Source organism: Cnephaeus nilssonii (assembly GCF_951640355.1).
Source record: "Cnephaeus nilssonii genome assembly, chromosome: 3".
In the NCBI taxonomy this organism is placed as follows: Eukaryota; Metazoa; Chordata; class Mammalia; order Chiroptera; family Vespertilionidae; genus Cnephaeus; species Cnephaeus nilssonii.
Window position 1 is genome coordinate 50,997,219 of NC_137074.1, and position 27,469 is coordinate 51,024,687.

Here is a 27,469-nt window from a genome sequence, read left to right on the forward strand (position 1 = left end):
AACTAAAAGGAAATCTGTATTGAGTATTACTTTGTATCAAGCACTATTCTATGCACCTTACAAAATATAAATATAGTTGTGAAATCCATAATAAATTGAACTTACCTTTTTAATGGAATATAAAGAACTTAGAATTGATACTACAGACATAATCACAATGGCTAGAGCATAGTAATAGTATTCATCAGTGCACCACAGTATAACACTGAACAGCTGGAAAATGTAAAATGGGTTGAGAACCTAAAAAAAAAAAAAAACCACAAGATTTTTAATTCAAAGTGAATAAAATGTTTATAACCATACAGATTTCCCATCTTTTTATTTAAGACTAGAGGCCCGGTGCATGAAAATTCATGCTCTGGAGTGGTGGGGGGGGGGGCAGGTCCCTCAGCCCAGCCTGTCCCCTCTCACAGTGCGGGAGCCCTCAGGGGCGGGAAGCAACCTGGCAATCAGGGGAAGGCAATGTCCCATCACACCTCTGCTGCTGCCACTGCCGGCAGCGCAAGCCTCAACTGGCCCAGGTTACCTGAGCCTCTGGGGGCCCTGGGCGGCTGAGCAGACGCCATCCGAGGCTTACCTGCGCCTCGGGCCAGCCCTGGGCAGCTGGGGGGCTGAGAGAACTGGGGTACTCTGAAGGCAGACGTGCAGAACTCCTGCTACCCCGGTGGGGCTGAGGGAACTGGGCACGGCCATCTTGTGGCTGTGGGCGCCGCCATATTTGAGGGCAGGGAAGTCAATTAGCATATTCCCTCCTTATTGGCTGTGGGTGCTGCCATCTTTGAGGGGGGCAGTCCATTAGCACATTCCCTCCTTATTGGCTGTGGGTGCTGCCATCTTTGAGGGGGGCAGTCCATTAGCATATTCCCTCCTATTGGCTGTGGGTGCCACCATCTTTGCGACAGCATGAGAGTCAATTAGCATATTCTCTCTTTATTAGATAGGATACTATAGGATAAGCTCTATGGTACCCTTGGACAACATGTACTACCCCAATGTTGTAAAACTGATGCTTCTGTACTTTTCAAGGCACTTTACATACATAGTCCCATTTTACTTCCAAATTAGAGTGCCACAATTTAAGTAATAAGAATGCATTCTTAGTTTTCTGTTTTCTAACTTTTATTTAGATAATCAGAATGAGATCATAAGAAAGGACTTGCTCCACTTTTATAAGTAAAGGAGCAGCAAAGAGAAAGATTTTCTGATGATCAAAGCTAGTTACTGATGGAACCATATTAGAAACAAGGCTTTCTAATTCCTAATCATTATATTTTGTTATATTCTAAAGCAACATCATATAGTCACTCTCAGCAACTGATGAAAACAATCTTTTATTTCTACTAAAAGTATTCACTGAATACAGCTAACTTGATCTTTAGCAAAAAATTACAAGACAGCCGAAACCGGTTTGGCTCAGTGGATAGAGTGTCGGTCTGCGACTGAAAGGTCCCAGGTTCGATTCCGGTCAAGGGCATGTACATTGGTTGCGGGCACATCCCCGGTAGGGGGTGTGCAGGAGGCAGCTGGTCGATGTTTCTCTCTTATCGATGTTTCTAGCTCTCTATCCCTCTCCCTTCCTCTCTGTAAAAAAATCAATAAAATAAAAAATAAATAAAAAATAAATTACAAGACAGATTGGAAAGTCTAACTGCTAGGCAATATCTTATTCCCTTCCTTTATATGAACAACCTTTATTCATACCTCTTCTATAGCAACTAGAGGCCCAGCGCACGAACTGTGGGTGGCCTGCAGGGATCCAGTCAAAACTCTCAGTCCAACATTGTCTGCAGCTCCTGCATGCCGCTCCTGCTCATCCCACCAGCCATGAGCCCTGCATCTGGTGCCCTCCCCAGGGGAGTGGCCTGCTGGATCAGCCTGAAACCAGCCCTCCAACATCCCCCAAGAGGTCCTGGATTGTGAGAGGGTGCAGGCCAGGCTGAGGGACCACACTGGTGCACGATCAGGCCGGGAATGGACCGCAGGAGGGCTCCAGGGCGTGTCCAGCCCATCTTGCTCAGTTCCGATTGGCCGGACCCCAGCAGCAAGCTAACCTATCAGTCAGAGCATCTGCTCCCTGGTGGTCAGTGCACGTCATAGCAACTGGTCGACCAGGTGACTGACTGTCCCCTGGTGGTCAGTGCATGTCATAGCGAGGGGTTGAGCAGCCTTAGCATATCATTAGCATATTACGCTTTGAATGGTTGTTTGATTGTTCTGCCGTTCAGTCTATTTGCATATTACCCTTTTATTATATAGGATTACAACTGCACAGTCACTACAGTAAGTATGGACATATTTTCTTCCCAGGTTAAAGTGCAAATTACTCGATATGAACATCAGGTCATGTTTTGTATTCCAAACTTCTGGTACAATGTCTAGTTTCTAACAATGTACCACAAAATGCCACATGAATAAACTCAACATGAAAAATTGTTTAAAAATCAGAAATCAAAAAGCAGGAGTATTCATCTGTAAGATAGGGCAAGATTTAGATGTGTAATTTCCTAAGAACAAAAAAAAATAATCTACAGAACAAAATAAACAAAACAAAAAAATTAGACAAATAAAAAAGGAAAGTCATACACTAAATTATTTGAGTTATTACCTTTACCTTCCAAGTGGGGGGAAAAAAAAGAAAACAATAAAAATAAATAAATCCTACATAATAAAGACCTAATATGCAAATGGTCATCACACCCTCACATTGTCACGCTCTCATGCCATCACGCCATAACTGCTCAACACTAGGGAGAGAGAAATAGGGACCAGCCAGGCACAAATGAGCTCGCAAGAGAGGAATGGGGACCAGCCAAGATGCACCCTGAGAGAGGGACAAGCCGCCCACCCCACGGTCCCAGGTGCCAGCAGCTGTGCCTGTGCCTGTGACCCAGGAGAGGGACAAGCCACATCCCCCACATTCCCAGGCGAGAGACAAGCCACCTGCACTGCAGTCCCGGGCGCCAGCGGCTGTGACTGTGTCTGCAGCCCAGGAGAGGGACAAACCGCATGCCCCACGGTCCCCGCAGTCCTGGGCGCCAGGGACAAGCAGCCCGCCCCACGGTCCCGGGCGCCAGCAGCTGGGGCTGGGGCTGCAGCCCGGGAGAGGGACAAGCTGCCCACCTTGTGGTCCCAGGCGCTAGCAACTGTGCCTGCGGCTGCGGCCCAAGAGAGGAACAAGCCACCCGCCCCACAGTCCCGGGCGCCTGTGGCTGCAGCCCAGGTGAAGCCACCTGCCCATATCCCCTGCGGCTGGCCTGGGCGAAGCTGGCCCAGGTCCTGGGTGCCTGCGGCCAGTCAGAGGGAGGGAAGCCTGGATCCCGGGTGCCTGCGACAGGCCGGAGGAGGGAATCCTGGGTCCCGGGTACGGGGTAAGGCAGAGGCAGTTAGGGGTGATCAGGCCAGCAGGGGAGCAGTTAGGGGCGATCAGGCTGGTAGGGAGCAGTTAGGGGCAATCAAGCAGGCAGACAGGCAGGCAAGTGGTAAGGAGCCAGCAGTCCCAGATTGCGAGAGGCAGTTGGACATCCCCCGAGGGGTCCTGGATTGGAGAGGGTGCAGGCTGGGCTGAGAGAGCCCCTCCTCCCATGCACAAATTTCGTGCACCGGGCCTCTAGTCTATATATATAAAAGGCTAAGAGAGCAACCATATGTCTGTCCGACCGATACATATGAAGCGCACTGGCAATCTATCTACATATGTGTGTGTGTATGTGTATGTGTGTGTGTATATATATATATATATATATATATATATATATATATGGCTAAGTGACCGACCATATGCACATATATACATACATCCAACCGACCAACCAGCTGGTATATATGACGTGCACTGGCAATTTAAAAATAAACATTGACTCACACATGCACGATACATATAAAGCTCTCAGTGGCGCCAATTGCACGCATGTGTTTCCATTTGTCATTGTCGATCGTGAATTTGGTTGTTTTTGTTGAAATGATTTGTAACGGATCTATTATTGAAGCTACCTTTGGAAATAGTATATCTATAGATAATATTAAAAATATATCTAAGTGTGATTCTTTGTCCAAAAAATGAGCACTTTCATAAATTAAATGAAAAAATTTTGGATATACTTGATGGAGATTTTCACACTTGAGTAATGATTCCGTCGATTCAACAGATGATGCCGAAAAGGAAAATTTTCCCACCAAATTCCTTTTAATAGTATTACTCCTTCAGGAATGCTGTGTCATAAATTAAAATTGAAAGTAGGTGCAATCATCATGCTACGGAGAAATCTTAATAGCAAATGGGGTCTTTGTATTGGTACTAGATTTATTATCAAAAAGTTGCAACCTAACATAATCAAAGCTGAAGTATTAACAGGATCTGCAGAAGGAGAGGTTGTTCTGATTCCAAGAATTGATTTGTCCCCGTCTGACACTGGCCTCCTATTTAAATTAATTCGAAGACAGTTTCCCGTGATGCCAGCATTTGCGATGACTATTAATAAATCATAAGGACAAACTTTAGACAAAGTAGGAATAGTCCTACCTGAACCCATTTTCGGACATGGTCAGCTATCTTGCTTTCTCTTAAGTTCGAAGAGCATGTAACGTTAACATTGTAAATACTTCATCACAAGGGAAATTAGTCAAGCACTCTGAAAGTGTTTTTACTCTTAATGTGGTATTCAGGGAGATATTAGAATGAGTTTAATCAATTTATCAGTCATTGTTTTTATCACTGTTGTTTTTATATCCTTTTTTGTTTTTATATCATGTCTTTGTTGTTGTTATATCATGTTGTTATTGTTTATTAATCAATTTATATAATATTTTCATATACATTTTACTAATTTTCTTTCATCTCTGACACTTGTATTATAGACAAAGGGCAAATAGTGATATTACAATATCTCTTCTAATTAATTTCCTTTCAATGTGCACGAATCCGTGCACCAGGCCACTAGTAAAAGATGGAAAACAGAAAATTAAGAGTGTCTTATTACTTAAATCATGGCTCTTTTCAAATTGACAAATCTATTGATTACAAATATTGAGACATGTACAATAATAGTCTTACCTCCTTAATTAGAAGCTTAAAAACAGAAGGCACTTTCACAGAAATTTCATTTATTCCATAAAGCAATTTTCTATGACAAGAAAATATAATAATAGTATTACATTACATTACATAACATAATAATAGTGTAATTTTGGAAAGTTACTTCATTACATAAAGCTCAAACCACAGACTGCTCCTAAATCTAGAACTTACACATTCATGTTTCTACATGCTTGTCTTCTACAATTCAAATTCTCTACCTTTAGTATTTAAATTAAGTAGTCAATACTGGATAACTATACAGCTATCATTTTGATTCATTCTAACTCATACCTTTTTGTGTGACAAATATCTTTCTAACTAGTCTATAATAATGTCAGCAAAGATTTTCTTTTCCATTCTCCAACATAATAGGTCTGAACAATTTTGAATTGCAATTAATTTTTGCAAAAGACTAAATAAATAATTAAAGGACCTGGTACTATATTTCTAATAAGAATATTGTACTTTGCCCTAGTTGGTTTGGCTCACTGGATAGAGCACTGGCCTGTGGACTAAAGAGTTCCGGGTTCGATTCCAGCCAAGGGCACATGCCTGGGTTGCAGGCTCGACCCCCAGTGGGGGGCATGCAGGAGGGAGCCGAACAATGATTCTCTCTCATCACTGATGTTTCTATCTCTCTCTCCCTCTCCCTTCTTCTCTGAAATCAATAAAAATATATTAAAAAAAAAAAAAAAAGAACCCTAACCGGTTTGGCTCAGCAGATAGAATGTCAGCCTGTGGACTGAAGGGTCCCAGGTTCGATTCCAGTCAAGGGCATGTACCTTGGTTGCAGGCATATACCCGATAGGGGGTGTGTTGGAGGCAGCTGATTGATGTTTCTAACTCTCTATCCCTTTCCCTTTCTCTCCATAAAAAAATCAGTAAAATATATCAAAAAAATAAATAAATAAAAAAGAATATTGTACTAAGCCCTAACCAATTTTGCTCAGTGGTTAGAGCATCGGCCTGCCCACTGAAGGGTCTCAGGTTCAATTCCAGTCAAGGGCACCTACCTCAGTTGCAGGCTTGATCTCCAGCCCTCGTTGGGGTGTGAGCAGGAGACAACCAGTTGATGTGTCTCTTACATCAATGTTTCTCTCTCTCTGTCTCTCCCCCTCCTTTGCATTCACCCTTAAAAAGAAAATCAATGGGAAAAATATCCTCGGGTGAGGATTAACAAACAAAATAAATAAAAGAATGCTGTAGCCCAGCTGGCGTGGCTCAGTGGTTGAGCATCGACCTATGAACCAAGAGATCACGGTTCCATTCCTAGTCAGGGCACATGCCTGGATTCCGGGCTCAATCTCCAGTGTGAGGCATGCAGGAGGCAGCCAATCAATGATTCTCTTTCATCATTGATGTTTCTAACTCGCTCTCCCTCTCCCTTCCTCTCAGAAATCTATCTATCTATCTATCTATCTATCTATCTATCTATCTATCTATCTATAACATTCATTTCAAAGCACAGTACACTTGACATTTTTAAAAAAATACTTTTAAAAAGTTGCTTAGCCCTGGCTGGTATTACTCAATGGTTAGAGCGTCATTGTCCCTGTCAAGGGCTTGCACCTGGGTTGCAGGTTCCATCCCCAGCCCATCCAGTCCGATGTGTCTCTCTTACATCTCCCCCAACCCCCCTCTCTCCTCTTCCTCCTCTTTCTCCTCCTCCTCCTCTCTCCTTTCTCTCTCCCTCTCTTTGTCCCCTCCTAAAAAAAAAAAAAAAAAATCAATGGAAAAAATATCCTCTCATGAGGATTAACAACAAAAAAGAAAAGCTGTTTAAATCCTTCTGCTTAAAGTCCTTATAATAGTACTATATATATGATAGAGTAATTCTTGCCTTTTAAGAAGCATAAGTGTAAACGAAGATACTTACTAGAATATTCTAACACTTTAAAAAGATATGCTACAGGAATATAAGAAAATTTCTAACTTAATTTGAAAATGGCACTTATCTTTAAATATGCAATACACCAATATATTTTAATACTTTAGCAGACAATAACATGATAAAAAAGATGCCTCCCAATTTATAAATTTTCACTGTAGTAAATTTGAGCTCATGCTTATAATTCCCAATATATAGCAGTAAAATCTAAGATGTTATCAATTATAAGATATACCCATTATTGTATATACAATTAAGAAAGATAAAGGATGACTCTCCATCTACTGTATAACACATTCCCCTTTTAGAAATTTAAAATGTAGGGAAATGTACACCTTAGAATTGATGAAATATGGTATATTTTCAGGGATATCAACTTCATAATATCAGCTCCAATATTTTTATAATTCTTAAACTGAGAGATAGCCTTACCCATATAAAACATCAATAAGTTGTCAAGTACTATGTCTATAATATTTAAATATCTGTTAATATGTACAACTATATGGCAAAGGGTAAACTATACATACTACTGTATTTAGGAATTTTGATAATAGGTCTGACTTTAGTTGGATAAAAATTACCTGTAGGCATGCATCCCCTTTGTCAGTCCTGCACTATGCTTTTCATAAATTGACGTACAAGAAACACCTTCATCCAGTCCCCTAAATAAATCCAAAGTTTTTACTTTAAACAAAGTTTAAAATATCCAAATGTCTTAATGCCTCATTTTTCTATATTCTGATTTTAAAGTGTGACTTCCTTGCAAACAGAAATCCTTAACAAAAAATGAAATAATGAATAGGAATTTTAAAATCTAAACATTCCTAAGATAAACAGTAGTGAAAGTTCTAAGTCTCAAAAGTGGCAACTTCTAAGTTATACAATGTATCTATCACAAGATAAGATGGCTTTAAATATTCATGTTTATATAATAATATTATTATCCTTTAAGGCTGTGCTCCAAAGCTGTAAGAGCTAATAACTAAACTAATAAAATTAGAGTATGATAGTTTGAGAATTCCAAACTAATAATAAAAAAATGTTTTACTTTTTAGTTAGTTCCCCCTCTTTAATTCTTTAATCTTCACAGTAAGAAATCCTATTCACGTATTTTCTTTCTATAAAAGCATTCACCAAAATCCTTCCCTGATCTAATACATAGTACAGAATTTATGAGTCACGGGCAATGTCTAAAATCTGTAACAATTCTAACTGGGACTCAATTAACCTATCTACTTTTCTCTCCAAAAATGTCTTAAGTATACTGAGATTCTAGAATTAACTGAGATATTCTGATGAGAATCTTATACATCATTTCACTCCAATCCTTTTCCACTTTTGTCAAATAGGAAAATTAAGCTCCGTAAGTAACTGTTATCATAAATTCTACAAGTTTTTATGGCTGGCAAATGCTGCACAGCAATTTGATGCTTTTTTTCCCACTGAAGTTGATGACTTCTCCAAAGGCAGCAGCAATCAGCTCCAAGTCAATTTTTTTTTAAACCAAAACACCAGCTCATTGGCAGTATTCTGTAAGGCAATGGTTCTTAACTAGGAATGATCTTCACAACTAGGCATGTGGAAATGCCCTGGTCCATTCCAGAATATTCTAATTCTTTAGTGTGGGGGGGGGGGGGGATTGCTAATATTAAGAATTCCTTTAGCACTCTCAAGCAATGACACTTGAATGTTTATAATAATCACTTTAACAAAAGCAATAAAAATAGAATCCTAATTAATTAGTACTTATATAACTTGAAGCCTCCACAAAAATTTATCCAGTGATAAATTTTAAGAGATTACGCCAATTTGTCCTACCCAAGTTTTAACACATTTGACAATGTCCCATCTTTATTCACATAGTGAAGTTAAATTTCTCTCTATCTCTTCATCCCTCAAGTACAAGTTGGTGGAACTGTGAGCATATTGGGAGGTAACAGTTCAGATAGGTATTCTCAAAATTCACTTTGAGATGAACCCTCAAAAGGAAAAGAACTCAGACGCAGTGGATTTTAGGATCATACTACTTTTTAATTTTTATGTAAATTTTGCCAAGATACAAGTTGCAAGTGACATTTCATTCTAAAATGGTTAATCGGTATTCAAATAACACTGGAAGTTGCTAATGAGTAAGTGAATAAAAGTTCTTCAATAAAAACCTATTCAATTTTATGTAACATTACAATGAATTCTTTTCTATCTAGAACATTTTCAATATACTCATAATATAATCCAAACAAAAGAAAATCACTTACTTTAAGAAATCAAAATTGTGAAGGGTATCATTCCAGAAATATTTTACACTATGGTGGGTGAAATAACGAATCTGTAAAACACATAAATGTTACATCAAAAAGCATTATCATCACCTGTTTTCAATTACGTTTACTAACACAATCTATCATCTAACAACATATTAAATTTAAAGTGATTACATATGACATGTAAATGTAATGTTTCTTTTAGTAATATCTGAACTGTTATAATACAGTGATAAACAGGTATTTTATATGCATATAAGTTTATCTCAAAAATAACTGCAAACACAAAATTACAGACTATCCATGATAGCATAACATTTAACAATTATTATTTTTAAAGAAACCTTGAAACTAAGATTACAATACCTGTTCTGATTGTGTCTGTGAATATTTACTTATCTCATGCCTGTTCTCTTCGGCCAGATTTTCAGTTAAAAGAACAGCATGGCCATTTGAAACCTTGTTAGCCATAGATTTTGGACTTGAAAATGGATGATTTTTCAGAGAAAGCAAGCGAATTTTTGCACAAAACCACATTCTGAATTCATCCTTACAAGAGAGAAAGGTAAAGAGTCAATTATGTATATTACACAACTGCCTACATTTCTATTTGATTTCCATTCTTTATGATATTTACTCATCTCTAATTGAGAAAGCATCACTTTCTACTGACTGTTAAACCATTTCATAAAGATGCATAAATTCAAATGTAAAGTGCTTACCATTTTAAATGACATACTTCACTTAGCACAATATCCCATAAAAGTTCATGAGTACTTTCTTAATTTACCCAACATACTTAGACTAGATATTAACACATCTTATAAAATACTTCCAGGTAGGATCATTAAAAAACAAATAAACACAACACCCTGGGATGTAACAGCATCACATAGTAGAAGCAACTGGTTTGGTGAATGAGAGATCCTATAGTCCTAACTGTCCGGTGACCTTGAAGGATAGCATCTAATCTCTCAGAGCATCAAGAGCTTAAAAGGAAGTGTTGGATTTGATCATCTTTAAGATTCCTTATACTCTAATTGCTCTGATAATATTCACTTCAAACACAGGTGATTTAGAAATACTAAGATTAGTATTCCTCATTATATCTCACAGTGGTGTTCTCTTCATATATTACTAGAGGTCTGGTGCACAAAATTTGTGCACTGCAGGGGAGGTCCCTCAGCCCGGCCTGCGCCCTCACCCAGTCCAGGACCCCTTGGGGGATGTCTGCTTGCTGGGGGGATCGGGCCTAAGCCAGCAGTCAGACATCCCTCTCACAGTTCGGGACTCTGGGCTCTCACAGTCCAGGACCCCTCGCACCTTATCACCCGCCTGCAGCTGAGATGGAAGAGGCTTCAGCCACCTCCTCTGAGCTTGCCAGCCCTGAGCCTGGCTTCTGGCTGAGTGGTGCTCCCCCTGTGGGAGCACACTGACCACCTGGGGGCAGCTCCTGTGTTGAGCATCTGACGCCTGGTGGTCATTGCATCATAGCAACTGTTTATTCCACCAGTGGTTAAACCATTCAGTAGATTTACATATTAGGGTTTTATTATATAAGATTTTGAACAAAGTACATACAAAGACATTCTTTTACTCCTCAAATAATCAGCTACAGTACAAGTAAATCCATGGACTTACAGTAGTCCTCAGCAGCACCACTTCACAGTCTTTAATTGCAGCTCTAATACAGGTTGCCTTCACCCGCCACTCAGGCATCCAATAGAGGAGGAGGAGGAGAAAGCCACCAGTGCAAACCACTCCTAGAGAAACTATGGCAAGCTTCCAGCGACACAAATTATAGCCATAAATTTCCTGCATGGACATAGTAATCATGATTAATCATCAAATGATATGAAAGATAAATTCCAAAGTTTTGTTTTCCAAATGGTTGTTATTGTCTTGTCAGATAAACTACAAATATTTTCCCAACCCATAATTTATCTTTAAATTTTGTTTCTGATAAGCTCATAGTCAAAGGTATACTTTTAAGTGGCAAAATCTGTTGATATTTACACATTACTTCCTACATTTGATGTTATCATTAGTAACATAATGCTTTCCCACTGACATAGTACATTCACATTTAATATACTTTCCTAGAATTTTTATAATTCCACTAGAGGCCCAATGCACGAAGATTCGTGCAAAAATGGGCCTTCCTTCCTCTGGCTGCCGGTACTGCCTTCGCTCCGGCCAGAGCTGCCTTTTTGCTCTGGCCCGGAGCTGCCTTTCCGCCTTCCCACGCTGCCCAGAGGCCCGGAGCAGCGGGGGGTGGTGCGGAACGCCTGCCTATGCAAATTAACCCACCATAGGGCTGGCTTTAGCTCAGCGGTTCCTTCGACTCTGCAAATTAACCCACCATCTTTGTTGGCTTAATTTGCATACTCACTCCTGATTGGCTGGTGGGTGTCGCAAAGGTATGGTCAATTTGCATCTTACTCTTTTATTAGATTTTTACATTTACCTTTTGAATTCTTCTAGAACTTTTCTTGTTATATGATAGGTTTTTTTAAAATAAACTTCTATGTTTGAAATAATTTCCAATTTGCTGAAAAGCTACAAAAATATTAAGAGTTTCTGTATACCCTTCATCCAATTTCCCCTAATGTTAATATCTTGATATATTTGTCAAAATCAAAAAGATTAGCCCAGACAGGCCTGGTTGCCCCCAACTGCCCTTCCCTACAGGCCTGGTCCCCCCGCAACTGCCCTCCCCTATAGGCCTGGTTGCCGCCAACAGCCCTCCTCTGCAAGCCTGGTTGCCCCCAACTGCCCTCCCCTGCCAGCCTGGTCACCCCCAACTGCCCTCCCCTGCTGGCCTGATTGCCCACAACTGCACTGACCCTGCCGGCCATCTTATGGTGGCCATTTTGTGACCACATGGGGGCAACCATCTGGAAACCACGTGGGGCGGCCATCTTGTGCGAAGGCATGACGGTCAATTTTCATATTAATTCTTTATTATATAGGATGTATTATTTTCAATTGTAAACAATTGTAAACCTACTTTTCCCCCACCTTGTATTTTATCTGACAACTATCTCCTTCCATCTGCCACGCACAGAAGAGTTGGAAAGTGTACTTTTTAAATTAAGCTGATTTTAAACATTTTATAAATCAAAATTAGAAATCTTGAATTTGGAATTATATTTTAAGCATTAGCTAACATAACATAACATAACTTTTCAAATTACCAAATGAAAAAACATACTTCTTTCCTCTAGGTTTTAACAGTTCAGAAGTGAAACAGGAATTATTCTAAAACAAATAGAAATGTTACATAATCCCAATTAAAAAACACAGTCAGGATGAGGAAAACACATTGACTTAGCTGTGTTTTGGGTTTTTTTTATTTACTTTTCTACTTCCCTAGAATAATAAATTGCAGAGATAAATTCTTCACACTTTATAAGTAAATAATACTGGTTACCATTTCATCTTCTTGACCCTGGTTGATAGTCTTCCTTTCTTCTTTGTCCATATCTACAGTGATTTAAAAGGTCTTGTACTTCAGAACAGTTGAAGACAACTGAGAGATGAGGGGAACAAATGTTAGGAAATTATTATTTCTCCTAGTATACTATTTAACTTTATATTATTACATTTCTTGTTGTGACACATGTATCAATGTTTAACTGGTACTTAAATAATCACTAAAGTGCTAGCTGGTTCTAATGACATTTTCAATAGTGTGTCAGTTCTTGCACCTGCATTACTTGCAATCACAAAACGTGGCATATTCCATTCATAAATTTGTACTAGCAATAGCCTTGCTACAAACAATTTAAATTCTGGGAGAAAATACTACAGAATCTTCCCTTTCATTCCCCAGACTCAGAGACGTAACCTAGTTGTGCCATAAAAGTGCTTCACACAACTCAATTTATTGCTTGTAGTGAAGAGGTAAAGCACCAGCAGTGAAACCACCCCAAAACCTCTTAGGGATTAAAGTATCATCCAACAAATGTTTACTAAGCAAGCTATTACATGAATGACATTCCCTGGCCATTAGTCAATCCCTACGGCATGTGTACCACTATTGGAGGTCACTCAACTGATTCCCCCATTCTCATTCCCAAGTCCGCTAAGCAATCTTATGACTGTTTCTGACTACTCATGATGCTTGTCTAGGAGAAAATTCATTGAGCTCATCAACAAAGTTTTTTTCCCCTGTATTAAAAAATAATGAGATTAATTATAAACAGACATTCGGCCACACATTAAAGAGATTTGCAAATTGTAGAACAATGCCTATTTTCTCATGAAATTTTTTGGTTATGGCAAATATTTTTCAGAAAAAACATGTTACTTAATATGTAATAAATGTATTATTGTCACATCTTATTAAACTAATATTCTCAAATCTATATCAATTTTAACATGGTATCAACAGATATAATGCACATAAACAAAATCTTTTTAGAGTTCACAATAAACATTAAAGGTTACCAGTCTGAGCCCAAAGACTTGGAGAGCCACTGCTTTAGACTAGGCTGATCTCTGCAGAACAGTGATAGGTAATAAAACCTCTCTCATTCCGAATGCCATGTTTCTAACTCATCTAGCCAGTGTGTAGCACAGGCCTGATACATGGTAGACACTCAAAAATTACTCGTTGAGTGAATAACACTTGTTGTGCTAAGATAGCATTAGCTGTTTAATGTTTACAAATGTTAGGAAATTATTTATCCTAGTAGACTATATAACTTCATATTATCATATTTCTTGTGATATATGTATCAATGTTTAACTGGTACTTAAGTAATCAAGTAAAACAGCCAAGTAAAACCAACTGTAGCATTTTAAACTAATCCCATATATAAGACTACTGAAATCTCAACAAAATGACCAATGAAAATATTGATGCTTCCTATACCAGTACCCAGCACTTGTCTATACTGGTAGCCCTGGAGATGGGGTCAGGGCTAAGTAGAGCCAGGACTTTCTATAGAAATAAAACGCATAATTTTTAGATAGATAGATAGATAGATAGATAGATAGATAGATAGATAGATGACTTAGTGCCATCTTGGAAAAGAAACTTCAGAAACATCTGGTCCAACTTCTCCAAAAGAAGCCATATTATTCAAAAAAAAAAAAAAAAAACACCCTTTGGGAAATTTAGTAACAAGTTATTTTTAGTCTAGGGCAGTGTTACAGCCATGAAGCATGTTACTACCATGTTAAGAATGATCCATCAAATCAATATGATATAAGGAAGCAGTTGTTCTCAGGGACCATAACCTGCTGCTATGGACTATGGGGAGAATGAACTACTAGCCCAACCTCTTCCCTATACAAAAGATCAGCAGCTGTTACCTGAACATGTAAGAGATAGACCAATCTTGCAAGATTTAAATGTGCACATGCCCACTTTCAAAGGTTAAGACAAAGGCATCTGAATCTCAGGATCATAATTCAGGATTCATCAAACTCATTTTTTATAATTAATTACATATAATTCTGATCCCCACTTTCCACCACTATCACCTAAAATATGTTTCCTAACCAAAAAATAGTAATATGTTTATTGAAGGGAGAAACTATGTTGAGACTTCTGCTTCCAACCAAGATGGAAAAACAGAGGCCAGATTTGCCTTCCTATCTAAAACAACAACAAAATGGACAAAATATATAAAATAAGTTTTCAAGAAAATGGACACCAGGAAATGAAAAAACTGATACAGAGATAGAAAGGAAACGAGATGAGCTTTACAATTATCCCAGTTTACAAACTGAAGAATCTACAGCAAACACGTCATACTTGTGCCAGCGGGCCGGGAGTTTGACATGCTTGGTCTATAGTCTGCAAAGAAGGGAAGGCAGGGAACCCAGGGGGAGTAGAGCAGTCTCTCTGACTTGGGAAGATGAAGCTGGGTGTCTGGGGAGGCACCAAAGTGACCAGGTTTGCAGGGCAGATCTGCACAGAGAAAGGACACTGAAAATCTGCAAGATGATCCCTATCCCTCTCAAGTCTTCCACCAAGTACTGATCAGCACTTATCTGTGAGGCAAAAATACCAGAAGCTAGGGAAAGAACCACCCAAAAGCATTAAGGGGAAGAAAACCATCAGGGCTCATACAGAGCTGGGAAGAGTGCCTATTCCCACCAACTACAATAAAAAACCTCATTAGTCACAAAGAATCAGGGAGAGTATTCAGATGGGTTTTGCTTCAGTAATAGTATCCAATTAGCCCCAAACTAAAAGCTACTCTGGTGGTCCTGACTAACAAAGCTTTTAAGACTTGAAAGAATAAAATTGTTTCTAAGTAACTTAACTGCTTCACATAATAAAGTTCAAGGAGATTTTTAGAAATACAAAATATCTAGTCCCAATAAGTCACAATGTCTGACATCCAAATTAAACTTAACAGGCATGAAAGAAAATAAATACAACCCATAATGAGAAAAAAATCAATAGAAAAGGACCCAGAACTGATAATAGAATAGAAACGATTGACAAGGACATTAAAACAACTGCTGTAAAAAAAAAAAAAAAAAAAAAAAAAAACTGCTGTAACTGTAGTCTAAATGTTTAAAAACCAAGAGGAAAGACTGAACATGTTAAGCAGAGATTATATGAAGAAAAAAAATCAAATTGAACGTAACATAAAAAGTACATCTCAGATAAAAAAAAATATGAAGATGAAATTAACAGCAGATTTGACAGTGCAGAAGAAAAATTAATGAACTTGAAGACACAATAGAATATTCAAAATGAAAAATGGAGAAAGAAATTAGAAACACACACACCACCACCACCACAGCTACCACCACCACCACCAGTAAGCTGTGAGACAACTTCAAGTGACCTAATATACATGCATCATGGGAGAGACCAAAAAAATATGTAATGATATCATAGCCAAAAATTTTCCAAATTAGATGAAAAAATTATAAGCCCATACATCTAAGAAGTCCAACACTAAGCAAAGAAACATTAAGAAGTTATACCAAGGCATGTCATCATCAAACAATTAAAAAGAAATGATAAAAAAAAAATACTGTGAAAGGAGCCAGCAAAAAAAGATATGTTACATACAAGGATAAGAATGACATCAGAGCCTGGCTGGTGTGGCTCAATGGTTGTGCATGGACTCATGAACCAGGAGGTCACAGTTCGATTCCCAGTCAGGGTACATTCCTGGGTTGCAGGCTCGATCTTCTGCGGGGGTGTGCAGGAGGCAGCCAATCAATGATTCTCTCTCCTCACAGATGTTTCTATCTCTCTCTCCTCTCCCTTACTCTCTCAAAAATCAATAAAAATATTTTCAAGTTAAAAAAAAAGAATGGCATCAGATTTCTTGTTAAAAATAGTAAGGTGACAAGACAACAAAGCACATCTTTGAAACATTGAGAAAAAAACTATTCAGAGAATTCTATACCCAACGAGAATATCTTCCAAAATCAAAGGTGAGATAAAGCTGGAAAAAAAATTCACTAGACTATAAAAAAAGTTTTTAAAATGTCCTTAAGACAGAAAAAAACAAACAAAAAACTGATGGAAATATGGGTCTCCACAAAGGAATGAAGAACACCAGAAATAGTAACTATGTGGATAAATATACATAACAACAGCACAAAGAACAAGAAGAAATAGAAGTATACTTTAGTAAGGTTCTTATATTATACATGAAGTAGTGTAATATCACTTAAAGGTAAACTGTAATAAGTTAGAGAAGTCTAAAGTAAACTCTACAGTAACCACTCAAATAAAAGAATGATAGTTAAAAAATCAACAAAGGATTTAAACTGAACCATAAAAAATACTCATGTGATTTAACAGGAAAAAAGAAAACAGAAACAAAAGGTGTGATAAATTAACAACAAATAGAAAGATGACTGACTGAAGCCTAACCGTATTAATAATCACATTAAATATAAATGGTCTAAACATCAATTAAAAGGCAGAGATTGTGGTAATATTTTTTAAAAGCAAGACTATAGGCAACTACATGCATTTTAAATATAAAGGTACAATAAGTAGGTTAAAGTCAAAGGAAGATATACAACATAAGAGCTATTCAAAATAAAGCTGGAGTGAATGTATTAATATCAGACATAGCAGATTTCAAAGTCAAGAACATTACAAAGGATAAAGCAATTTCATAATGACAAAGGAGTCAATTCATAAGCATATTATAATAATCCTAAACATGTATATATTTAACAGGCCTTCAAAATACACAAATCAGAAACTAATAAAACTGGAAGGAAATAGAGAAATTCACAATTATTGTTCGAGATTTCATTTCAATACCACTCTCTCAATGAGAGATAGAACAAGTAAATTAAAAATACTAGTTTGGACATAGAAGATATAAACAATAGTATCAATCAAGTGGTCCTAACTGGTATTTACAGAACATTCTACTCAACCACAGCAAAATATATTTTTAAACTCGTACACAGAACATTTACCAAGAAAGACCACATTCAGGGACATAAAAAGATTCAAGTTATACAAAGTATGTTGTAAATAAAATGTAATTAAATTAGAAAATAGTAACAGAAGCATAAGTAGAAAAGCCTTAATATTTGAAAACAAAATAATACACTTCTGAAAATCTATGAGTCAAAGAAATCAATGGGGAAACTACAGTATTCCAAAGCTGAACAAAAATGAAGATTAGCATATTAAAGTTTGTGGAATGCCACTAATATAGTAGTTAGAAAATTTATAGCACTACTTCCCAGTATCTGAAAAGAAAGGTCTGAAATCATGACATCAGCTTCTACCTTAAGAAAGTAGAAAATAGCAAAGTATACCTAGAGTAAGCACTAAAGGGAAATAATAAAATTCAGAGTAGAAATCAATGCAATAAGAAACAGAAAAATGGAGAAAAAAATCAATGAAATAAAAAGCTGGTTCTTAGAGATCAATAAAATTGATCATTTCTAATTTCTAGTTAGACTCAAAGAGAAGAGGGTAGGGAGAGACACAAATTAATATCAGGAATAAGATAGGAAACATCACTACAGATTCTACACATATGAGAAGGATAATTAAGGAATGTAATGAACAACTTTACACTTATACAGCAACTTTTCTGCAGGTTTGAACTTACTTCCAAATAAAAAAAATGTTTTTAACTTATCTTTATTGGTCAGGGGATGGCCATGAATACTGTTAAAGCCAAGTTAAAAGCTGAGTAATAGGTACATGAGAGTTCATTATACTAACCTACTTAACAGTATGTAGAAATTATCCATAATATAAAGTTTTTAATCAATAAAAGCAACCATCTGACACTTTTAAATAGAAGAAAATTTTCATTCCTAGCACCAAAGGCCATAAATCTTGAGAACTCTGCCTCTATAAATCTAAAATAACTGTTCAACCTATTATGTACCAGGCATTATCTATAAACTCATATTGCTGGGTTTTGAATCTAACTACTAGTCTTTGGTCTTGTTTTTTTATCCATTGCCTAGAAATATAGATGTGCTTCCCAACTTTTGTAACCTCAATTTTTCACTGTAGAATCTATTAGTAAATAAATACTCGTGCTTTTTATGATTTTAGAAAAAGAATTGCCATTAAAATTCAGTATTTTCATTTAGTCCATGTGCTTATAACTATTTATAACCTTTTCCTCAAATATGTGACAAGAGTTCACCTTAATCTAACATAACTGTAGTTTCATCTTCTACAGTCTGACCAAAACAAAAAAATATTCCAATTATTTTAAATGTGCACTGCCTATAACAATCTATTTTCATACTTTTAAAAACACAATTCTTGACCAAATTATCTCCTTACTCTTTTTACAAGTGTTATTTCTCTGAAACTTAGCTTCCTTTTAAAGGTAAAATTCTTTAACTCTTACCCAATTTTACCAAAATTGAAATATTAAAAATAATTTAAATAAAAAGTTGCTCCAAATGCCACCAATTATTATTCTCTTTAAACATAGTATACCTCATAGAAAATTACTAAGAACTCACCTTTTACATAAACTTTTAGTAAAATCTAATGAGACAATTCCAAGTTCACATTTAAAACATATACATATTATAAATGTATATTTAAATTTTAAAAACGTACCTAGAGATCCCTTAACATTTCTATGACTCTATAAAAACAAAAATCTATATAAACACATTTTAAAACATACTGATTTATCAAGATGAAAATACATTTTAAATACTATCCTACCATATATCTAATTAGGACATCTGAAGTATTAATATCAAACTTCTAAAATCCATTTAACTTACAGAAATATAACTTTGGTGGTTTGCTGGAATGCATTTTTAATCAAGTCACTTTCTAGATCATAGGAAACAAAGAAATTTTTCTTACCAATTGCACTATAATCATTCCTTCCAATTGCTGATGTTAGCAGAGCTTTCAAAAGCTGGCTCTTAATAAAAATAAAATAAAACTAAGCATAAAAATCTGTTCAAATGAGAATTTTCTGTCAAATATTTGTTTTGGCTCTTTTTTAACTACTTCTAAAATAAGACATTAAAATTTAGGATTTTTTAATTCACTAAGTTTAAATGGGTTTTCAGAAGATATACCCTCTGCCATCTGACTACCACTGGTAGAGCTCCTAGTACTTGGAAGTCCCAACTCCACAGTGCATGCCTGAGCCTTGATGTTATCTAAATAGCAAGGAGCTTATAGGCTATTGTGCTTTAACCAAACCCTTCCTTGCATTTACAATGAACTTGATTTTTTTGTGGGTGAAAACAGCAGCAAAGAAAAAAAGTGAAGCTATCAGAAATAAATATCACTAAAGCTAATACTAATTATTTTTAAGTTTACTTATTATTCCCATTATATAGTTACTAGGAACCATTTAAATAGTTTAACCATTTAAGTACATCTTTTACCTAGGATAAGAGTTAGTCATATTTCATTTCCTAAAACAAGATGAGTTGGTCTCAATAGGCATAGAAATCCCCAAACCTCTAAGGACCACTCAGCAAAATATGTTTTTAAAGATCCTGAAGTAATAAACAGCACAGCTAGCATTCTCAATATTTCATTGTAAAAAAAAGAGGTTCTGCCTTCACAATTGGAATAAAAGTACCCTAATACATATATAATCCGTACTCTACTCATTAAACCACTCCAATTTTAGTATCTATACAAATGTATGTATAAAAGTGGGGGGGAAGAGACCCAATCTCCCTATTACAATAACCAAATTATGATAACTCTTTATGAGGACAAGACTTACTACTTCAAGTCAGCTCCTAACAATAAGAATGACATAATATAATTTAATGAATACATGGAAATTTTACAGGGATACCAGCTAAATTTTAACAAAGCTCCACTCAATACCCATTTTATCACTTCCCATCTTGGACTTTCTCTTATAATACATGCTTTTGTTTCTGTGTTTAGACTTAAGGAAGACCATTGTATCCAACATACACCAAAGCAAGACTGTATTTACATTTGTAAGGTGTAGTCTTTGTATACTTATACTTTTTTGTATGTTACAAAACAATGTGATAGTTATAACAAAATAAGTTCTAATTAGGAAAGATAATGCAATTATCTGTCACAGAAATCAATATTAAGAACATTAAGAGTTATAAACTTGGCTACCAGTGGGAACAGTGTGTTTGGGTAGAAGTGAGGGAGAAGCTTTAGTGCTTTTTGAATACTTTAACCATGTACATGTAATGATTTTTTATTGATTTCAGAGAGGAAGGGAGAGGGAGAGAGAGAGAGAGAAACATCAATGATGAGAGAGAATCATTTATCAGCTGCCTCCTGCACGCCCCTCACTGGGGATCAAGCCCACAACCTGGGCATGTACCCTGACCGGGAATTGAACCATGACCTCCTGGTTCACAGGTCAACCAATGAGCCATGCCTGGCAGGGATGTAATAATATTTTTAAATAATTAACTTCTAATTCTACAATGCATGGTCAACCGTGGGTCTGGACTTGTAGAATCTCCAAAGCACTTCATGGTGCTCTACCAGACTATTCTCTAGATTCTCTGGATCTCACTCTTAATTAAGTTACTTTAGACCAGGCAAGTGTGTTTAAATATTTTTTTTTATTTTTCAATTATAGTTGATATACAATATTTCATTAGTTTCAGGTGTACAATATAGTGATTGGACATTTATATAACTTACGAAGTGACCACTCTGGGCAAGTAGTCATTTTGAAGATTCCTTTAACATGTATATTTCTAGTAAGCTACAGCTAGCTGTTTATATTTCTTTTTATATTCCTAACACATTTTGGCTCCACTGAGAAGTACTAGCCAGTGACACAGCACAAGTACAGTAGCAGCATATCCAAAATTATTTTATCAAATTAATTAATCTATAAGCATTAAGTGAACATATATGCCATATTCATTACCATATTAGGAACAGGAGATATACAACTTTTCCCCAAAATACATAATACAAAACAAAAACAAATATAAAAAGTAGAGAACTCAGCCGAAACCGGTTTGGCTCAGTGGATAGAGCGTCGGCCTGCGGACTGAAAGGTCCCAGGTTCGATTCCGGTCAAGGGCATGTACCTTGGTTGTGGGCACATCCCCAGGAGGGGGTGTGCAGGAGGCAGCTGATTGATGTTCTCTCTCATCAATGTTTCTAACTCTCTATCCCTCTCTCTTCCTCTCTGTAAAAAATCAATAAAATATATTTAAAAAAAAAAAAAAGTAGAGAACTCTAGAAGCAGCTTTAACTTGTCTTTAAATGACAATTTAACATGACTATATGCAAGTTCCTTCAAATGTCTTGGTTTCAACTTCTTCACTAAAATGAGGCAGTTGTAATAAGACATCCGTTGCAATCCAACCACGAAAGTTTTTACCTAGGCAAGTATTGCCTTTGTATATAACCTGCTGTTACACTCTTCCACCAGTAGGTGACATTCCAACACTGGTAAGGAGAGAGGCGGACAGTTTTCTCCAGAAAACTCTCCAGTTTTCTCACAGAGCAACTGCTGATCAAGTGTTGTTAAGGATAAGTTATAGAAGATTTTTTTAGTACCACTGGAGGTACTAATATGGAAAAGTAAGAGTTTTCTATATAATAGAGCCTGTTTCATGTGTCTCAATAGAAATGTAAGACATGCAATGAACACAAAACAAATGACAATGGGGGGGGGGGGGGGGGGAGAAACAGGTACATTATTATTCCCTTTATACTATAGATTACTCCCAAATTCACAATTGTCTGACACTAGAATTTAGGGATATTGCAATATTGTGGAGCAAGGAAGAACAGTAATAATTAAAAAGCTCATAAACCTATAAGAAAACAAGATGAAGTTTAAAATTACATGGTAAAACATTACCTGCCCATAGCTGGCAGAAAAAAGCACCCTTAAATGTTGCTGTCAGGAGTGCACCTTTTTGGAAAACCAACTGATATTAATTAAAATTTAAGATCCCCATAAACATTGATCCAACAAACCTAATTAGAAATTCATGTCACTTGTACCTATACATACATGCTACCATTAACCATTTCTTCAAATTCCTCTGCATTGTTAGACTTATGAAATAAGTAAAAGTTTTGTGCTTTTTTTTTTTTCCTTTGGGGGCAAGAGTAAAATAACCTAGTTGAAACAAACAAGGGTATTTTCAAACAAGCACAAAAGAATTTGTGTGGCATGGGCATCTAATAGAATAGGAACTCTCAAATCAAGAGTTCTAATAACAGCTTGAATAAACAAACCAAATTCATAAGTGAGCCTAACTCCCCTAACTAAAAATTACACTTTTAAATTCAGGTGTAAAATGAGGTGTTGTTTTTTTATTGTTGTTGTTAATATATAAATCAATGTTTATCCCATTCTAATGCAAATTAGTGACACTTCTAAACTATAATGCTATTAATCCAAATCCCTAGTAACTATACATTTCTATCGGCAATTTAAAAGACAGTATTTGAAATTTAAACATTCATTATTCTAAGATTCATACTTTTCACTTGGCTTTCAAATGTATTTTTGGAAAACAGACCCTTGAAAGATGCTGCTGTCTACATTTCATTCCTTAATTTGTTGGTAAAACTTGCTGATATAAAGTCCCTCCATGCTTGACTTTCTAGCAAATATAAAAAATGCTAATTTTGATTAAGTGAAGATTTTTTTTCCCGTTTTGAAAAGGCAGTATTGATTGGAAATAATAAGTAAAGTAGATAATGCCTATAGAAATATTTTGTAAACTAAAAATCCTTGTATAAATGTCAGTTATTTTTATTGTGGTTGGCACATTACCCAAATATATTGATTTGTTAAAAAATCCTTATTACAGAATGACCACAGAAAATGAGAAAGTTCAGATTTCTATAATGGTTGCACCATGAGAAAGACCATTATCCTCTTTAACAGCAATTTAAAATGCTGTATTTTTAAAACATTTGTTAAAGGCAGATGCTAAGGCCTTTGTACTTTCTTCCTATGCTGAGTCAACATGGGTGGGTTTCAAACTGGGAAAAAGGAGTAAAGTTGAAAAAGGCTAATTAACATAATTGTATTTTATTTTGTCATTATTGTTAATCTTCACTCAAGGACATTTTCCCATTGATTTTTAGATAGTGGAAAGGAGGGGGAAAGACAGAGAGAAACATCGATGTGAGAGAGACACATTAATTGGTTGCCTTCCGCATGCGCTCTGTGGCCTGACTGGCCAGGAACTGAGCCTGCAACCAAGGTGCATGTCCTTGACCAGAATTGAACCTGGTGGTATCCTTCAGTCCATGAGCTGATGCTCTATCCAAGAGCCAAACTGGCTAGGGAACATAATTTTTAGAAGTTGATCTTAGTGCCTATCATTTATAATTGTAAATTTGTAGGATTGTACTTTTTGTGCAGAATAGTTTGCTAGTGATTTTGTGCTTCTTTGTGTTTGGGTCTTCATAAGGTCTGAAAAAATGCAATGTGAAGCATACTGTAATATAAATCATGAATAAAATTGATTTTTCTTTCTTGCAAATATAATAATCCTATAAAGTAAACCATGCTGAGTAATGAAAAAAATTATTTTGGGGTTTGCTGTTAATAAAAAAACTGAACATCTCTGGGATCTATGTGTAACTCCTAAACATACTAAAGACTTAGAAGTATAATTCTCCTCAAAGTTTTCTTCTGTTCTCTTTTTTTCCTTCTCTCCTCTTTCCTTTACCCTATCCCCACCCCTCCTCTCATCCTGGCCCTTCTCCACTTCGCTGCTCTATTTTTTTTTACATATCTGAGTAAGAATGCACTTTATTCAACCGAAATAGACAACACTATGAACAGATGAGACCAACTTTGAGCATGTGCATGCATGTGCATGAGGATGGTCACCCGCCAATAGCAAAAAACAGTTTCATCTAAGCTGCATCCTGCTTTTAGCTACTTCATAAGCAAAGTAGTGACTAGGCTCCCAAGATAACCCATGAATGACCTTTATACTCCCACAATAAAGCTGAATTACACGCCACATTAAGCTAGCCTGGGTTGTGTAGCAGGTAGTCAGGTAGGAAGCTTCTACTTCATCTGCCCGCTTCTTAATTTTTAATATTCCTCAAGCCTCCACTTCCTCTGCCCACTTCTTAACTAGTATTAATTTTCTCCAGGCTTCTCTCTTTGTAACGTCACCAGGGCCCAAAGATGGCACTATTAACCTACCTATGCCTCTTTTCCCTAACCAGAGAATACATAGCATAAACCACCATGGAACTGCCAAGGCAGCAGCAGGAGGAGAGAGAAGGGAGAGTTTATCTCACCCACTAAACAAGGAGGGAAAGAAGAGGGAGTTTTCATCTCACTGTTTAAACAGAGAAGCCAGCAGTCTTGGAGCATGTCAAGATAAAGTTGTTAAATGCTTCTCATAAATTCTGGGAGAGCCATAAATAAAGTAAGAGGGAGACCTTGAGATCTAGTCTGTACTAGATATTCAACCTATCTTGGAATTTTAAACCTATAGACGACAAAAGAGTATAAAAAGCCAAACCTCTACCAGGCAGCACTCCTCAGACTAGCTAGGAAGCCCATCTGTACTTCTTAAGCCAAAAATCTATACTAATAAAAGGGCAATATGATAATTAGGGCGGACGTCTTCCGGATGTCCATCTGGACAAAGCCATAGCAGCTGCGAGGCCTGAGGCTCAGGCAGCCGTGGGCTTAGGCAGCCATGAGTGGGGTGATGGGGGCGGTGCCTTCCCCTGATCAGCCCAGTTGCCTCCCGCAGAGGAAGGCCAGACAGTGGCTCCATGGGGAGTGGGCCTAAGCCATCAGTAGGACATCCCTGAGGGCTCCCGGACTGTGAGAGGGGGCAGACCAGGCTGAGGGATGCCCCCCTCCCCAGTGCACAAATTTTCGTGCACCGGGCCCCTAGTATTTTGATAAAATTTGTTTGCCTTGCTTCTTCAATACATTTATTTGCTTTATAAAATTTGCTTTAATAAATTTGCTTTACTACACCACCACCATCTGAGATCACCCACTTGAATTCTTTCTCAGGAGACTAATAAGAACCAAGGAGGGGACAGCCCTCTCTCTTCAACTCAGGGGGTTGTCAGATAACACCTTTTCTAGTGTTTCTGGTGCCTACAACATTTAGAGATTTATCTTAGGTATTAGCCATTTGTTCTCAAGATAAGACTCTGCTGCAAACTGGCTGCAAGCTGCCTAAACTGTTTGGCTTTATTTAATTTCCTTGTCTCAGTTTCCCTATTCCTCCTGCCCTGGAATTTTCCTAGCTTCTCACTATTCTGTAACATAAGTAACAAAATAAAATACAGTATGGAGCAGATGTGGGGAGTGGACATAGCTCCACTTACAGGATGACCCATAAGAGTCTGGAAGTCTTCCTGACTTAGTCCCCTGAAGTGTTCCACTTTTTAACTTCCTGCACAGTAGCAACAGTCAGAGCTACTGGCAGAAACAGAGATGGAACTGGTGCTACAGCGATCTTACAGATCACCTGTTCTTCTTGGATTGGAAAGTTATGTTTAATTTTTGAAAAAAGTTATGTTATAGTCAATTTTTCATTACTATAGACAGAAAGTTTCACCAACATGTTCACCAATGAACTTAAAACAGTGCCTTTATCCTCACTAAGTAGTATCTTGAAATCTAACTCCAGATTATTGCTTGATTTAGGAAAAGGAAAATTAATTGAGAAAACCAAAATGTTGACCAAGTATCCTAATATTACAAAATAAAGTCTGTAAATAATCAATTAGCATTCTAGCAAAAATCACCACTTGTGATTTCATAGAAAGTAATTTGTTAGAATGTCACTGTCTTCATGTGCCAAGTACTGTGCTAAATGCTGGAGATTACACAGATTAAATTTCTAACCTCAAGGAGCCAATTCTAAAACACAAGTCAGGCAAGTGAGCAAACATACTAGTATATCACACAAAATGGATGAGTGCAGCAATAAAGTAGGTATCATGGGAGGAGGAGAGAGGACAGAAAAGACTGGAGAACGTGAAGGTGTGAAGCACATCAAGCAAAAAAGCAGCCAAAAGAGGGGAAATAACAGAGGGATGTAATCCAAGCAAAGGAATTACCATATGCAGAAGTACTGAGTGAGAAATCCTAGAAAATGTCAGGAATACAAGTTACTTAAACTGTTTAGAACACAGGGTGGCCTCTGGGAAAAGCCCAGAAATGGAGCTAAAAAAAAGAAAAAAAAGATTATGCTAAGAGAAATAAAGTCAGAGAAAGACAAATACCATATGATCTCACTTATATGTGGAATCTAATGAACAAAATAAACTGACAAACAAAATAGAAACAGAGGCATGGATACATGGAACAGACTGACAGCTGTCAGAGGGGAGAGGACTTGGGGGAGTGGATGAAAGAAGATGAAGGGATTAACCAAGAATATGTATACATAACACATAGACTCAGACAGTGTGATGACAGCCAGAGGGAATGGGGGTGAGGGTAGGTGGAGATGGGCAAAGGGGCCCCGGGGGGTAAATGGGAATGGAAAGAGACTTTGATTGGAGTGGTGGACACATAATGCAGTGTACAGATGATGTTTTACTGAGTTGTACACTTGAAACCCAAGTGCTTTTGTGAATCAATGTCACTCCAATAAATTCAATTAAAAAGTAAATAAATAAGAAATAAAATAAAATAGCCCGGCCAGCGTGGCTCGGTGGTTGGGCGTCAACCTATGAACCAGGAAGTCACAGCTCGATTACCGGTCAGGGCACATACCCGGGTTGTGGGCTAGATCCCCAGTGGAGGGTGTGCAGGAGGCAGTAGCTCAGTGATTCTCTCTCATCATTGT

The 27,469-nt window shown here is 37.1% G+C and overlaps 1 protein-coding gene across 4 annotated transcripts in view; it reads right to left on the reverse strand.

The window, feature by feature from the left end:
- ATP13A3 (ATPase 13A3) overlaps nucleotides 1-27,469 on the reverse strand; it is a 99,073-nt gene that overhangs the window by 57,728 nt on the left and 13,876 nt on the right. For 3 of the 4 annotated variants that reach the window (XM_079766726.1, XM_079766727.1, XM_079766724.1), the window contains 7 exons: nucleotides 12,660-12,758; nucleotides 10,868-11,041; nucleotides 9,593-9,775; nucleotides 9,221-9,291; nucleotides 7,547-7,627; nucleotides 5,051-5,120; nucleotides 106-240 (listed from right to left, as the gene is read on the reverse strand). In XM_079766726.1, coding sequence (XP_079622852.1) covers nucleotides 106-240; nucleotides 5,051-5,120; nucleotides 7,547-7,627; nucleotides 9,221-9,291; nucleotides 9,593-9,775; nucleotides 10,868-11,041; nucleotides 12,660-12,710 — 765 coding nt within the window. In that variant the 5' untranslated portion in view covers nucleotides 12,711-12,758. Of the gene's footprint in view, nucleotides 1-105; nucleotides 241-5,050; nucleotides 5,121-7,546; nucleotides 7,628-9,220; nucleotides 9,292-9,592; nucleotides 9,776-10,867; nucleotides 11,042-12,659; nucleotides 12,759-19,535; nucleotides 19,597-27,469 lie in introns of all 4 variants that reach the window. The other variant, XM_079766725.1, reaches the window with a different exon arrangement.